General features: G+C 35.1%; 1 protein-coding gene across 3 annotated transcripts; it reads left to right on the forward strand.

Annotated features, from left to right (window-relative positions):
- Positions 1-7,651: 7,651 nt before the first annotated feature.
- On the forward strand, positions 7,652-15,868 carry MED32 (mediator of RNA polymerase II transcription subunit-like protein). 3 transcript variants are annotated; one of them, XM_022045799.2, is made up of 3 exons: positions 7,652-8,072; positions 14,513-14,983; positions 15,347-15,868. In XM_022045799.2, the coding sequence occupies exon 2, from the start codon at positions 14,546-14,548 to the stop codon at positions 14,981-14,983; it is 438 nt and encodes a 145-aa protein (XP_021901491.1). In that variant the 5' UTR covers positions 7,652-8,072; positions 14,513-14,545; the 3' UTR covers positions 15,347-15,868. The 3 variants fall into 3 exon arrangements, with proteins under 3 accessions (XP_021901491.1, XP_021901490.1, XP_021901489.1); XM_022045798.2 differs by having other exon boundaries at positions 7,653-8,072; positions 14,531-14,983; XM_022045797.2 differs by having other exon boundaries at positions 7,656-8,072; positions 14,502-14,983.
- The last annotated feature ends 524 nt before the right edge of the window (positions 15,869-16,392 follow it).

Genomic DNA, 16,392 nt, shown 5'->3' on the forward strand with positions numbered 1-16,392 from the left:
TTGCCTGAGTCTTGAATCTTGAATCTTGAATTTGATTGGATATTCAAAGGGGGAATCTAATTACTAGTCGTGGAAAGGATAGAAGATGCTTTGTATATAGACTCACGAGGGTTCGGAGTGCTCGGGCATTTATTTAATCAATATTAGATTAGATGGATAATTGACTTTTACTTTACTTAATGCAGGGCAACAAAAAAATCAAAAAGGAGAATAAGTCTTATTATTTTTACATGTTAGTAACATTCTTTTTTTTATACTTCCAAAAGTGTCACTACGTACGTAGTTTGCTTGTGTTTAATCTTTACCAATTTTACTATGAAATCATATAAAAGTTTTGCAATGATATCTGTTGTTGCAGGTAAACTCGATCAAGGGCAGGTGGCGATCCCACCTACCACCAAAGTCGAGAACGCAAGTGCGTAACATATCCTCTAGTATCTAAATGGTTCTTTCGAACTGACCATCTATCTGTGGATGATAAACACTTACATTCTCGACTGGTGCCTAGAGCTTCCTGAAAATAGGTCCAAAATTAAAATTTGAAATGGGGGTCCCTGTTAGACACTATAGAAACTGGAACACCATGGAGTTGGAATATCTTCTGAACATACAATCTGGCTAGCTTACTGACCGAATCCATGGTTTTCATGAGCAAGAAATGAGCCATTTTGGCCAGTCTATCAACTATGACCCAAATTGCATTGGGCGTGAATCCTATTCCTGGCAATCTTGTGACGGAGTCCATAGTCACATGTTCCCATTTTTATTCTGGAATAGAAAGGCACTAGAGTAAATCACTAGGTCTTTAATGTTCTAACTTAACTTGTTGGCATGTAAGGCATTTAGAGACAAAGTCCACAATGTCATGCTTCATACTTAGCTACCAAAAGCGGGCTTCAGATCTTGATACAATTTTATGCTACTTGGGTGGATAGCCAGCTCAGAGGCGTCAGCCTCCTTGAGAATGTCCAATCTAAGCTCCAGGTCATTGGGCACCCACAATAGTTCTCGGAATGTAACTATACTATTATAAGGCATTTTAAAATCGAACTGATCTACGAGATTGAGCTTCTCTTTCTATTTCTGCACATCAGGATCGTGCATAAGCTTTCTAAATTCTCCGCATGATGGTGGGTTGGACTCAAATCTGAGCAAGGTAAACACCTTCACCATGAAAACTCAATCGAAGTTCCTAAACTGCCTCCAGCAATTGCCAATGATAGGTCAAGATTATGGCCAACATTGTAGCATTCTTCCTACTCAAGTCATCTGTAACAACATTGCCTTTACTTGGATGGTACAAGATTTTGCAGTTATAATCTTTCAACAGATCTATGCAATGCCTCTATCCCATGTTGAGTTCCTGCTGAGAAAACAGGTACTTCAAACTTTAATGATCAGTATAAATCTAAAAAGTTTGACCGTACAAACAGTGTTACCATATTTTAAGAGTAAATACAATGGCTTTCTGTAAAACCCCGCTCACCACCACGCTAAATTGTATTTGAAAAATTTCTATTTATTCTGGCCTTAAGGCAACCTGAACTCATTTAAATTTATTTCATAGCTTTATATCGTAATTTATAAATTTACTCCGATTTTATTATTTTATTTTAATTTGATTTTATAAAATTTTATTTTTATTTATCTTTATTACTGTTATTTTTTAAAATAATTAATTTTCAGGAGAAAATAGAAAAAGAGAAAAAAAAATCCCGCAGGAAAACACCCGTGGGAGAGGGTTGCCCGCGTGCTATGTGCGTCCGTGTGCGTGTGACCAGGTGCAGGATGCGCACACAATGCGCATGTCCCATCCGCGTAAGGCATGGGAGGTCAGTCCTGTGAGCGTGTCTTGTCGCATGCAGGTGAGCCTGTTTGCGCGTGTCACATCGTGCATTGATAGGGGCCAAGCGTCGTACGATGTGCGCACGTCGTTTGTGCAATAGGCCTAGGCGGATAGGCCTGCTCATCTTGGGCTTGCACGGAGGAGGCTTGCGCGTGCAAAGGCTAGCTCCTACGTGCAGGAAGGTAGCCTAGCGCCTGCAGGGTAGGCCTGCAGTGTGTGCTGGCTGGGTGAGGCACACTGCCGCCTTAGATAGTGTGCCACCGCCCTCCTTGGGCGGCATGCCGCCACCGGTATAGAAAATTTCTCCTCTGTTTTTTATACCGTGTCAAATCAAGCATCTTTTCATTTCAACACACTCTCTCTCTTCATTGGATTTTGCCACTTGGTCTAAATCCAACGACCCAAATTTTTTATAAATAGAGGTCCTTCCTCCCATTTTCTCATCACTTCCATTCTTCCACCTTCTAAGAGTTTAGATAGAGAGAGAGAGAGAGAAGGAAAAAAGGAGAAGAAGAACGATGTAGAAAAAACTTTGAAGTTTCAGTAAGAAATTTAGTATTTTTTTAAATATCTTAAGGAGTATTTTTAGAAAATTAAAATAATAAATTTATGATTTTGTGTGATTTGCATATTCTATGTTTAGTAGTTCTGATAAAGTGAATTGTTCTTTATTTCAAGCATGCTATGTAATTTATAGGCACTTGATGATTTGCATGTAAATAAAATAATATAAACCAGTAAAGTTATCTAGAAAATTAAAAAAAAAAAGAGAAAAAAAAAGTGGAATGAAGCCTGAATGGTCTGAAGTATGTATGTATCTGTATTAACATGCATATCACATCAAGTGTCTCACTAGGCTTTTTATCTTTGAGGGGTATCTGTTTCTCCCTCTCCCATCTAGTGTGGAAAGACATGAGAGGACCGCTCCCTGTGGATGACGGCGTACCCTTCGATGAGAGTGATGACATGAATATCTGTTTGGACCACCTTTTACTAAGTACTATCATGGCTATAGAATATCTTATAGGACCACTATAGTCGGTACATCCGTGGTCATAGTCGTACCATGGTTTGGCAAGTCAGAAATGTGCTTGAGCAAATTATTGTTATCTGTATCTGATTTGGTCATTCTACATGGGTAGTAAAAAATCAGTATCTGCCCTTAGTGATGGAAGTTGGAACGACTTTACGAAACATGACACAAAAATCTATGTATTTCATGATTTATTTGATTTTCTTTATTTTGAGTGTGATGTTTGATTTTGATAATTGTGACTATGACATGATGTTTTCTTAATAAATAAAATTATTTTCATAAGGTAAGATAGGACTCTAACGTGACCTAATGGTAAGATTAATGATATTATTATTCACCTTTTAAATCTTACGATAATATTTAAATACTGCTTTTCTTACTGACCATATTGAACTCACTCTTTTCATGCCCCCCAGATGAGGAAGATAGTGAGGAACCGTCCGCTGACCTACCCTTTAAAGTCTATGATGATCCTGTGGATTCGCAAACCATGAGTGCATGATTTTTTCCACACTCTAATGAGTCCACTAGCATAATGATAGAAGTAACCCTTTTTGTATTTGATATTTTATATTTTGTAGCCACTTCTAACCTTAGTTATATGTGTATTTGGAACTTATATATTTTATAAGGGATTTATATTACTCTGCATATGATTTCTATCATGCACTTGTAATCTATTTCTGTATCTGACACCCTCATGCATTAATTAGCATTTGAGATTTCACACTTCCAACTCAAGGTCGTGAGTAGGGTAGTTCTGTTCATGTGACTTTAATTGCTTGGAAGCATAAGCTACTACCGGACCATGTTGCATGAGCACACAACCAAGGCAAATGTGGAATGTATCACAGTATACCTAAAAACCACTGATATTATCTAGAAGAATCAAGATTGGGGCTGTAACACCCCCTCACCACCGCGCTAAATTATATTTGGAAAACCCGCATTTATTCGGGTCTTAAAGCCAATTTAAATAAGTTAAATGCAAAAATTAAATAATAAAATTAAAATTAAATAAAATTTAATAAAACAAAATAATTAAAAATAATTAAATTTCTTACAAATTACCATAAATATTATGTGGAGAAAATTAAATAAGTTCAATGCGGCCAAAGACCTGAATAAATAGGGTTTTTCAAATCAATTAAGCACAACAATGAGTGGGGTGTTACATCATCCTTCTTGTTGAGTAAGGAGTAGATATACTTATCAAGGTAATTCCTTATAGTATTTTTTCATTCTTCTTTTAATTCTTCATTTTCCAGTGATCTTAGTTTCTATCATTCTTAATAGATGGTTAAGTTAGGAGGATTTTTATAGGATCAAATTCCTTTGGTATCTTAAATGGAATTGAGTGAGTTTCTGATCATGTTGATTAATTTTGGATTTCGCATCACTATTAGTTGGGCAATGAAACCAGAACTCTTTCTACTGAGGGCGTCAGTTACGACATTAACCTTTCTAGGGTGATAAGAAATAGTATAATCGTAGTCGAAGTCAGTAGATCCAACCAACATCTCTGTTTGATATTTAGCTTTTTCTGTGTGAAGAGATACTTCAGACTCTTGTAATCAATGAAGGTCTCAAAGGTTTCACTGCAAATATAGTGTCACCAAATCTTTAAGGCAAAAACAATAGTTGCAAGCTTAAGGTCATGAGTAGGGTAGTTGAGCTCATGTATTTTTAACTGTCTAGAGTCGTAAGCAACTACTCTACTGTGCTACATCAATACACAACCTAAGCCAAGTTGAGATACATCACAATAAACTATCAAGCCACCAGAGCCATAAGGAAGGGTCAATACTGGAGTTATGGTCAATCAACGCTTCAACTCTAAGAAGCTCTCTTCATTATCAGAGTTCCATATAAACTTGGATTCTTTCAGAGTCAATCGAGTAAGTGAAGTGGAAATTTTAGAGAAACCCTCCACAAAACGTTGATAATAACCAGCAAGATCCACAAAACTCCAAATTTTTAACACATTGGTAAGTCGTTCTTAACCAAGGATTGCCTCTACCTTAGAGGGATCAATAAAAATACCCTCACCGGAGACAATGTGTCACAAAAAAGTCCCTATGTCCAACCATAACTCGCACTTACTAAATTTAACATATAACTTATTCTACTGTAGAGTCTCTAGGACATGTGCTAGATGTACATACTGATCGGCCAGACTCTGAGAGTAAATTAGTATGTCATCAATGAAGACCATAACATACTTATCTAAAACTGGCCTAAATACCCGGTTCATGAGATCTATAAAGACTATAGGGGTATTTGTTAATCCAAATGGTATGACCAGTAACTCATAATATCCATAACATTATCGAAAAACCATTTTGAGAATGTCATCAGCTTTAATTCGTAATAAATGATAGCCCGATTGTAGGTCAATCTTAGAGAATACTGATGCGCCTTGCAGTTAATCAAATAAATCATCAATCCTGGGTAACATATATTTATTTTAGATGATTACCTAATTTAAATCATGGTAGTCAATACATATACACATTGAGCCATCTTTTTTCTCAATAAATAGAATTGGCGCACCCCAATGTGAAGTACACCATTAAATTAAATCCCTTAGTTTGGAGTTCAGCTCAACCCATCTAGTATGGAGTTTTAGAGATAGGGGCAATACCTGGTAATAGGTCGATAGAAAATTCAACTTCTCTTTCTAGAGGCATGCTTGGAAATTCATTAGGAAAAATATCAGAAAAATCTCTCACAATAGGAATGTTGTGGATATCAAGATCAGAATTCATTTTGCCTAGTTTCAAAGAAAATTTTAATTAGGAATTTAAACTTTAATTATAGAACTTTATTATAAAAATAATAGCTAAATATAATTGAAGAAAATTCCACACACAAAATAATATTTTATTAATTACTTAAGATTATTTACAAAGAATAGGGTTCACTATTAGCAGGATGAAATACAACTATTTTATGGAAGCAGTCTAAGGTGGCATGATAGGCGGCTAGGCAATCCATACTCAAAATTATATCGAAATCGTATAAATATAAAAGTAGAAAGTCTACAATTAGTTCTCTACCAGCTACCTTAACCTTACATGATTTATATACTAAATTTGATATTAACTTTTCTTTTGTCGGTGTTTCAACTATTAATGTTTTATTTAATGGTATTGGTTTAACAATTAGACATTTAGCAAATTTAACTAAAACATATGAATGAGTTGCGCCAAAATCAATTAAGCCATGTGCAAAAGAGTCAGAGAAAAAAAGCGTACCCTCAATGACTGCAGGAGTAGCCTCAACATAAACTCAACCAACCAGTACACCCTTCCCCTAGTAACTAGTTTATAAGGCGACTAAGGACAATCCTTCACATGATGCTCGGTTCTCCCACAATTAAATCATGCATTTGTTGTCTTGAAACAAGGACGGTTGCCATGATTTTTTTCACAATCCTTACATATAGTAGTAGAAGAAATAACTGTACCTAATGATGGTGGAACAATAACAATTAATAACTCTAGGTCATTTATCAACTGGGCCCTGCAATGATTGTTTCCTCTTTAGGTGATCAGGAAACTGAAAACCACTAGCTTGTTTAAAACGAGCAGCAAATAACTCTTCTACTAATTACGCATTATTCAAAAACTATCAGGCCTGCTTAGCCTCAGTGGAGACCAACTCTATTGCAAACCTAGAAATCTGAACAAATTTGGCAGCATAATTACTAATTGAAACACGACCCTGCTTGAGCTCCTAAAACTCATCTTCTTTCTTCTCATGAACCCAGATAAAAAAGAAGTTCTGATAAAAAGCATCCAGAAAACTATCCCATGTAATAGGAACAAGTAAAGTATCACTCTTCAAGTGCCACCAGTATCAATAATGACAAGAAAATTTTATTAAGCGGTGAGAAATTCAATGAAATTTTTTCTCCTCCACAATTTAATAATAATAATATTATTACTACTATTATTATTTTCATCTGTTGTTGTTGGTGCTCCATTTTTTGTTTTATCTTTATTTCACTTTATTTTGTTTTTATCTTATTTTATTTTATTTTGAGAAAAGAAAATTGAAGAAAAAAAGAAGAATGAAAGAAAAGATGGAAGAAAAGAAAAGACAAAGAAGAAAGAAGTAATGAGGCATGAAAATTAAGTCAAGGGAAAAGGAGAAGAAGAGTCTAGTAAAAGAAAAAGGAAGGAAAATGAGCAAAGCAGATCAAAATTGTATGATTCATTCAACAATATGCATTTAGAAGTATGCATTCGGTTGGTTGAATTAAAGATTTTTTAAATCGAAAAAACTAACCGAATCACATTAACTGATCTAATAATCTCGATTGGTTAAGTTGATAATTGAATAACAAAAAATTAACTTTTTTTGTTTTAATTTCAAATCTTAATATATTATTTATATATTAAATATATTATGTGCAATACATATATTTTTGTATATTATATTGTATATAATATATAATCTATATTTTATATTATATATATATATATAATACTATTTTATATATTTAAGATATCTTAAAAAATTATTGGTTCCATGAATTTAGAATCGAAACCGGACCAAAAAATTAATAAAGTTTCAGTTAAAAATCGAATTATATCAGTTTAACCAATTAATTGAACCAACGAACAAAATTTTCTTTAGTCAATTAAATCGATCGGGTTTATTGTTTGCATGGTATCCAAGCCGGGCTACAAAAGAGACAAAACAATACCCTTTTCCAAGGGCCTGAAACAACGTCGTTTTGTTAACTCCGGAAGCCGTTTACTAAAGGACAAAACAGAAACCTTAGGGTTTCTGGTGGACGAAACAGAAGGAGCAGGTGGCGGCTGGAAAGAAGAAAGCAAGAGGAAAGAAGAAGGAAAAGAAAGAAAGAAAGGAAGGAAAATAGAGGAGATAATGTGCAAGGAAGATCGGGTAATCGCGGCACCATAGTAATGAAGATCTTTCCTCTCCTATAAAAGGAGAGCCCGAGGAAGAAGAAGGTGGGTTCGAAGGGGGATTCGCAGAAGAGAGAAAAAGATCTGAGAGAGCGAGAAGCTTAGCGGCGAACCCTTGGAAGAGAGAATCCGAGTGAGAGAGAGAGCCCGAAACAGAGGAAACCAAGAGTGGGAACAAGAAAGCAGTAGGGTGGCCGAGAAAGGAGGCTGACTCCAGGAGCGGACCTTCGCCATCACGGGTTCACCAAAGGTATTATTTCTTCATTCTAAAGTTCAGTTCTCTTTATGTTTAATAGTTTAATCAGTGAAAACGGAAATGAAAATGGAGTTCATGCCAAGCTTTGGTTGAATGTGGATAATAAATTTAGAGTAATAATCTTGTTCCTGCTTTGGGTGAATGATTGAGGATGATGATTCCTAATGATATGTTTACTTGTGGATCTGTTGATTGAACTTGAAATGATAATTTCCGACTCACAAGACATTGCTAGGTTTAATTCCTCTTTATTTGAATGTTTGATGTCTCTTCATTTTCATTAAGTCTAATTCTTAAGAATGAAAGTGAATTAGTCACTTTCTGTTGTCTTGTTTGGATTCTTATTCATATGGGATTTCAATTGATTTGTTGGAGAATGAAGCATGCCATTGGTAAAGTGGTGATGTTTACATGGTAAAGAAAATAAAGGGATCAAGTTATAGGTGCAAAACCATAGGTATGATGCATGTGGTATAAATTCTAGCTAAGATGCGAAATTCTTGATTTTATTTGTCTATATTTCAAGTCTAGAAGAGAATATGATTTGTAAACTTATGTCTATGTTCAAGAAATGGAACTTAAGATCTTTTCTCATTAACATTTTTTGTTGCCTCTTTCGTAGGACAAATGCAAGCATAAGAATAGAGTGTGTTAGGACAAATTCGTGCATGGAGTTGAGGAGAAAAAGTAGATTTACTTTTGCACAGTTCTTAAGCAATGTATTAGTTGTTAAAATGAAGAAAATCATGATGTTAATAAGGAAGTTAATTAAGGTGTTAAAAATGAAGTATATCAGAGTGTTATGAAGGAAATAACTCAGTGTGTTAGAGATGAAATAAATCAAAATATTAAAAAAATAAGTAAATCAGAATATTAAAGAGGAAATAAATTAAGATATTAAAGAGAAAATAAATCAAGGGTTAGAGAGGAAAAAAATTAGGTTAAAGGAGAAAATTATACCTGACGAGTATCGAATCCATAAAAAATAAATTCCTAATTAACTAATAAAACAATACTGTAGTAGTGGTAAGAATGGTCAAATTCACAGAAAATTGGAAACCAATTTTCTATGCTGACCAACGAATAAAAAGTAAACAAAAGGAAGTTTTTATAAATTCAACGTCAATGCAAAATATGAAATAGAAAATAAGTAAAGTAATATAAACTGAACTCTTAATTGCAAGTTAGAAACTAAAACAATTATAAGAAAAATTCATAGTTGATAAAATAGCTAGTTCCAATAACGTAATTGATCATAAATGCAAGAATTTATTTTATTTAAATTATAGCAAATTAGTTATAGTTATCAGAAATATTCCGACAACCGATCATTCCTTATTTTTAAACCAATTAAGAAACGTTCATTAGTTGGTTTTTCGCTACCAAACAATTTTGGGAACATACACAAAATTTAACTTGCTAACGGTTTTGAAAACTAAAAGAACCTGATTCAAGTTGTTGGATTTATCTACGTGAACCAGTCAATCAGATTACTTACATTCTCAGTGCGACACTGATCGCTATTAGGTGTCGAAACCGTTCAAACAATTACGGATTTGAGTGGTTCGGCTAATTGCTTGCAGCTTCTACACGTGTTCGATGGATTCAAAACGATAAATATTTATAGGTGCAGGAAGTAAATAAATACCAAGATTTGAATAAAATACAAACTAACTCAATTTGATATCACAAATACATCACTGGAGTTTACCAAATTTCAACTAGAAAAAGGAAATAAATTAGCCACTCGTGGTGGATTTTAACACAAAACGAGTTTTTGAAGATTAAAGAGAAGAAAATAGCTGAAAAGAGGGTGCGGAATCTACAATTGTTGCTGTGAACAGTGTCAGGAAGAAGATGGATCATTGTTCTGCTTGGCAGCCGCAATTTATATAGCAAAAAAGAGCTAGAGTTTCTTCTTTTTTTGATTAGGATATTTTTTCTTAATTTTTGGCTTATCCCTAACTTTCCAAACTAATCTCTTCTTGATTTTTGGCCCTAGATCTTGGCTGGAAGGAGATCTTTTTCAGATTTAAAAATATGCGTTTTAATTTAAATCTACTGTTGTGCGTGACTTTTAGCATTCCAAGGCTAAGTCATCTTTCTGCTGGACCTAAGTCTTACCCAAGGCTTGTTTTTGGGCTGATAATTCTTTTCACGAACTCTTTCTTTTTTTATGCTGTTTTTTTTGTTTTGTCTTTATATCGTATCCTGCAACAAAATATAGAAAATAACTCGGATTAGATAGCATACCATCAAGTTTAACAACTCAAAAGTGGGTGATAATGATGTCGTTTTAAGGCACTATCAATACCCTTTGTAATCAATTGTCTGTTTTATTTTTTGTTCTAGAGAACTTGTATATGGATTGTAATATTCAATGGAATACAATTCAATTAAAAAATCATTCTTAACATGGTATCATAGTTTCATATGGATCATTGTTCTGCTTGGCAGCCACAATTTATATAGCAAAAAGGAGCTAGAGTTTCTTCTTTTTTTGATTAGGATATTTTTTCTTAATTTTTGGCTTATCCCTAACTTTCCAAACTAATCTCTTCTTGATTTTCGGTCTTAGATCTTGGCTGGAAGGAGATCTTTTTCAGATTTAAAAATATACGTTTTAATTTAAATCTACTGTTGTGCGCGACTTTTAGCCTTCCAAGGCTAAGTCATCTCTCTGCTGGACCTAAGTCTTACCCAAGGCTTGTTTTTGGGCTGATAATTCTTTTCACGAACACTTTCTCTTTTCATGCTGTTTTTTTTATTTCGTCTTTATATCCTATCCTACAACAAAATATAGAAAATAACTCGGATTAGATAGCATACCATCAAGTTTAACAACTCAAAAGTGGGTGATAATGATGTCGTTTTAAGACACTATCAATACCCTTTGTAATCAATTGTCTGTTTTATTTTTTGTTTTAGGGAACTTGTATATGGATTGTAATATTCAATGGAATACAATTCAATTAAAAAATCATTCTTAACATGGTATCATAGTTTCAGATTTGATCGTGCCAGCCATCGCCCAAGATAGGCCTAAGAGACCCAAAGCCATAGACCATAATTTATAAGAGAGAGGGCAGCCAAGGAGAAGGTGGTTGCAGGATTCCTGGCTGAGTTTGCAAAGAAAGCATCTGTTTACCATAGGAAGGCCTTTTTTCATCAAGTTGTCAATAGTGACAATCCTTTCCAATGCAGCCTCCCAAGCGAAAAAAGAGATTCTGGGTGGGGCACTAGATTTCTAGATGATTTTTGAAGGAAAGTCCCTTGAAACATTATTGTTGGACTGGTTCAAGTGATGGTAGGACTTGACAGAGAATTGAGCATTTTTTTTTAGTTTCCAGCAGAGCTTGTCTTTGTGAGATGAGGGCCGAAGGTTGTTCACAGTATTGAGTAAATTCTCATATTCCTCCACTTCCCAATCATTAAGATTTCTAGTAACATTGATATTCCACCCACCAGGGTTACCATTGCTAAACATATTACCAAGCAGACAGTTTTTATTGCTGCAGATCTTATAAATGAGAGGAAATTTAGATTGGAAATTCTCTTCACCACACCAAATGTCTTCCCAGAATCTTATCTTGTTACCCCTTCCAAGAGTCCAATTAGAGCATTGTAGGATGTTATTGTTGAGCCTCATGATACCTTTCCAAAGACTCAACCCATAAGTGGAATTTTTGATACAGGTGAGATCATGTGGGTTGCCATAAACCATTTATAATCAACTACCCTTTTCCAAAGACTACCTTCTTCGTTCCAAAATCTCCAAATTCACTTCCTGAGCAGAGAGCTTTATTGAGAATGCTCAAGGATCGAAGGCCTAAACCGCCATCTGTGAATGGTTTTTTGACATCAGCCCATTTGATAAGGTGGAGCTTTTTTGTGTTGTCATTGTCACCCCACAAGGAGTTACACTGAATTGTTTCCAATTTTTTAGCCACATTGACAAGAATATGGAGCGCCAATAGGTCGTAAATTGGGAGATTTGAGAGGGTGCTTTTGATAAGAGTCAATCTATCTCCTTTGGAGAGGAATTTCCTTTTCTAGTTGGCAAGTCTATTGTGAACCATTTCCATGACAAGATCCCAACTTTTGATGTCTTTGTGCTTTGCGCCAAGGGGAACACCAAGGTAAGAGATAGGCAAAGTGAATTTTTTGCAACCCATAACCTGCACCAGGGAATCACCCAAACTGTTGTTGCCCAACATCATCTATTTCGATTTGTGAAGGTTGATTTTAAGCCCCAGGACAGCCTGAAAATAGAGGAGTATGATGACCATTTTTCTTTGATCATTGAGACCCCCGACGTTCAAAAAGAGGATTCTACTTGTCATCTAAGCAAACAGGTTCACCCCCAGTTCCATTGCACTTTTTGTTACGCCCATCGTAGTTGATAGAAAATTGAAGCCTCTTGACTTCCCTTGATTTTCCAACATTTTGCTTTTTGTTAGATGTGCTTAAAGCAAGCTGACCAAATTGATTGCCCTCCATCTTTTTTACCCAACTCCAACAGTAGAGATTCTGTTTCCATTTCAAAACTAAAACAAGAAGAGCCAAGGAATCTGCTAATGCAGAAAATGTTTCAGTGAATCCAGTCTGAGAAGATTTTCGGGTCATACCTTTGATTGTCGTTCAGTATCCTATCCAGTGAAGTAATGACTTCGGCCAATTCATTCCCCTCATTACAATCAGAACTCAGGTTAATCTGGTCATTGTCAACTGGAAGGACCATCAAATTCAAGTTCATATTCAAGAAAGTTTCTTCCGACAGGACCGTAAACAGATTGTGGAAAGTAATCTGGTCTGTATTCCATGAGTTAGTGTAAATAGCATGGGTTGCCATGACATTTACGACCCTATTAGTGAAGGAAGAAGGCGAGGCCAGAGAGGCCCTCAGGGAGTGTTGGGTTCAGAGACTTTGCTGGAGTGGCTAGGGTTTCCTGACCTTTTCCTTTTGTCAGGCTTGGAACTTTCTTTTTTCTCCATGCCCAATTTACTTTATGAGATTTCTTCCTAGAGTTGCCCCCCCTTTTTTTTATAGTTTTGCTTTATTCAGCTTGGTTAATCCATTTGCCCTTTTCAGCCCAGGAGAATTTTGGTCTTTTTTGCTGATGATTTGACTCTTTTGAACCCAAATTATATTGGGCCGCAGTTTGGGTCAAGCTGGGATTCCTGGAAGGCCCAGACTAGAGGAAGTTTTTGAATTTCAAAATTCGAGTTAGGAAGGGTCGGGTCAGGTGGTTTCATGTGAACTCGAGTTTCTATCATAACATTAGAAGAAAGCAGGAGAGAGATCATGCTCGAACCTCGCTTCGTTCATAGTTTAGCTCTAATTTCATGAGGTTCTAAACCCCGTCAACATTCAAAAGAAGCAAGTTACCTTGAGATTGCAACTCTAGGAGTCGATAATAGGGATAATATTTGGTCTACCTTTTGTAAAAAGTCTAAACACACTAGAGAGAAGTGTTAAAAATTACATGGCAAATCCAATAACTCCTGTAAAGAATGGGGATGTGAAAATTTCTTGTAAAAAATTCCTAAACAAGTTCATATAGCTAATCAATGGGAGGTGGAAGCGCCTATTGATCCCACTGCTTTTAAGGCCGATATTGAATGGCTGTGAAGTCACTTGGAGAACCTTGAGAAGTCTAAAGGTATAAATGTAATAAAATACTCAAGTACTCTTTGTAATTATTGCAAGTCTAAAGGTACAAGTATAATAAAATATATATAGTACTCTTTGCAATTATTGCAAGTCTAAAGGTGCAAGTATTATATTCTATGTAATTAATTATAATTATTTGTTTATTTTCTTTTTTGTTCTAGAAAATCTATATATATAGTGCTGTAATATTCAGTGGAATACACATCAATCAAAAACTATTATTAACAGTACTATTCCACTACCAAAACAACAAAATAAACCTTAATAGAATTAGTTATCCTAACAGAAATTCAATTTTTTTTCTTTCCTGCTACTAGGCTGGTTCTTGACAAAAATATTTCTTAGGAACTGCCAAAAAGTAATCTACTTTTCTTTCCTCAACCCCGTGTAAATTACTGATTTGGCCCATACTAGTGTGCAACTGCTAATGTTATTTTTTATTCCTTTCATGAGTTTTCAACCAAATGAATGATGAATCAAACATACATAAAAATAGACACATATGGTTACTAGCCCTGGTTTCTATATGAAAAGTGAGCTTAGGATATTGAGATGGGACATAAAGGTATCATGCACTCGTCCAATTAAGAACTATTTTTGCCCAAAAAATAGAGTACCACAAGTCTAGTTAATGGTAATACAGTTTTTATATCTCATCTGTACAACTATTGTCATGTGAATTGCTCTGTGTTTTAATGCAATAATCCTCTTTAAATTTCATAAATGATCAATCCTTTCACTGTAAACAGTACTTCTTCAGTTTCAACTATATTTCCAGCTCAAGATTGCCATAATGGACAATATCGTAGATTCATTAAACACTGCATATCAGGAGTTTGTTGCTGCAGCGGCAAATGTGCTTGAGGCCAAGGAAATTTCTGGTGGCCAGAAAACAACAGCCACTGATGCTGCTCTAGAAAACTTCAAGCAAAAGTGGGAATTGTTCAGGGTGGCTTGTGATCAGTCGGAGGAGTTTGTGGAATCTGTCAAGCAGCGGATAGGATCTGAGTGCCTGGTGGATGAGGCAACTGGCTCAACGGCTGGAAAGACGGGGCTTGCTGCGACAGCTAGTCTTTCTCCAATCAGTGCAGTTCGATTGGAACAGATGAGCAAAGCTGTTCGATGGCTGGTTATTGAACTGCAACATGGTACTGGAGCACCTGCTGGTTCAGCACATGCCCATCCTTCTGCCCCTTTTGACGCTAGATTCTCTGAAGATGGTGCTCAATAGGTCTGTATGTTAATCAAACAAGACTTGTCTTTTTCCTTTTCCCTTTTAAAATCAGTGGAGTATCAAGACACATCGTAGGCAGGAAAATACCTTAAATGAGACAAAACTAGTGTCTATTTCCAACTTCCAGTTGGAACAATGACATTCTATGTGAACAGTATAAGTGAAGTAGGTAACTCACCAGTAGATTCCTTTGATTCTCTGTCACCTAGTTTCGTCTCTAATTTACCATTTACAAAGGTGATGCTGTTGTTGACTTGTTCCGTCTACTTCCAAATATAGTGGCACCTAAGTTTTTACTTTCTTAAAAATGTATTTTTGCTACTACTCAAAGTGTGCTGATAATTATGAGTACCGATGCAGGTGGAGCCATGGAGGGCAGCCTGACTACAGCACGAGTTAACAGGAAACACAAAGGAGTTAGTGGGAAAAAAATGTTGAATTGGTTCTTGAGTTGAGCCTGTACCAATCTGCACGAGATGCTTAAAAGGTTAATCATAGTTTTGACTTATGGCTGATATTCAGAGAGATTGCCGATTGCAAAAGTCTCACAAAAAAGGAATAGGTTTAATTGAATGTTTGCGTGTTTGTGTATCATCTTTATTCATATACTAGGTCTTTCTAGATCTTTACTCTTTCCTCCTATCAGTTTGGGGAGTTGAGGGAGTGAGAGCTTTCAAATGCAGTTTAAAACATTCAATTACCAACTACAGCCTCATAACTTAGTCATGCTCTGTGTACTTGGCAATTTTACAACTATTAGGTTCAGTTAGTATATTGTATACTCTGCAACTTCCTCTCGGGTTTTAACTGTCAAAATTCAAGAATAATTTTTACAGGGTTGTGTGAAATAAGATAGAGGGGTTAATTGGTTTCCTTTGACAATGGATATATGACCAGGAGGTCAAACTTACTGTAGTTTATCAGTCCGCGGTCATATAATATAATCTATTGGTTAATTCAACTTAAATGGGATAATTATTGAACCAGGATTTGATAGTTGAATCAAATGTGTTCTTCTAAATCAAAGTTGGTATCGTGTGAGGATTAATTTTTTTTAAAATGATTTTAAAACATCTTTTCATTCTAGTTTTAATGAATCTCTTAATATACGTTGTTTAAGAAGTGTCTTTTTTGCTATTACATTCCAATGTTTTTGTTTATAGTTTTTAGTAAACAATAAATCAATGTATTTTTTTTTCATTCATCATAGTAGATTTAAATATCCATATGATATGATCATTTGGAATGCTAATTATGTTCTAATAAAAAAAACTAGTAAACTTTTTTATTTATTAAATTGGTTCATCTACGATACATTCAAACATTTTTATTTATTAGTTTTTCATAAACAAAGAAATAAATAAACTTTTTTTTTTGTTCACCACAGTAAATTTAAATATCCATAT

Source organism: Carica papaya, chromosome 2 (genome assembly GCF_054855325.1).
Source record: "Carica papaya isolate Zhongbai chromosome 2, ASM5485532v1, whole genome shotgun sequence".
NCBI lineage: Eukaryota > Viridiplantae > Streptophyta > Magnoliopsida > Brassicales > Caricaceae > Carica > Carica papaya.

Bases quoted from the DNA above. Each gene is read 5' to 3' on its own strand.
- MED32 (XM_022045799.2), top strand. From the start codon at position 14,546: ATGGACAATATCGTAGATTCATTAAACACTGCATATCAGGAGTTTGTT.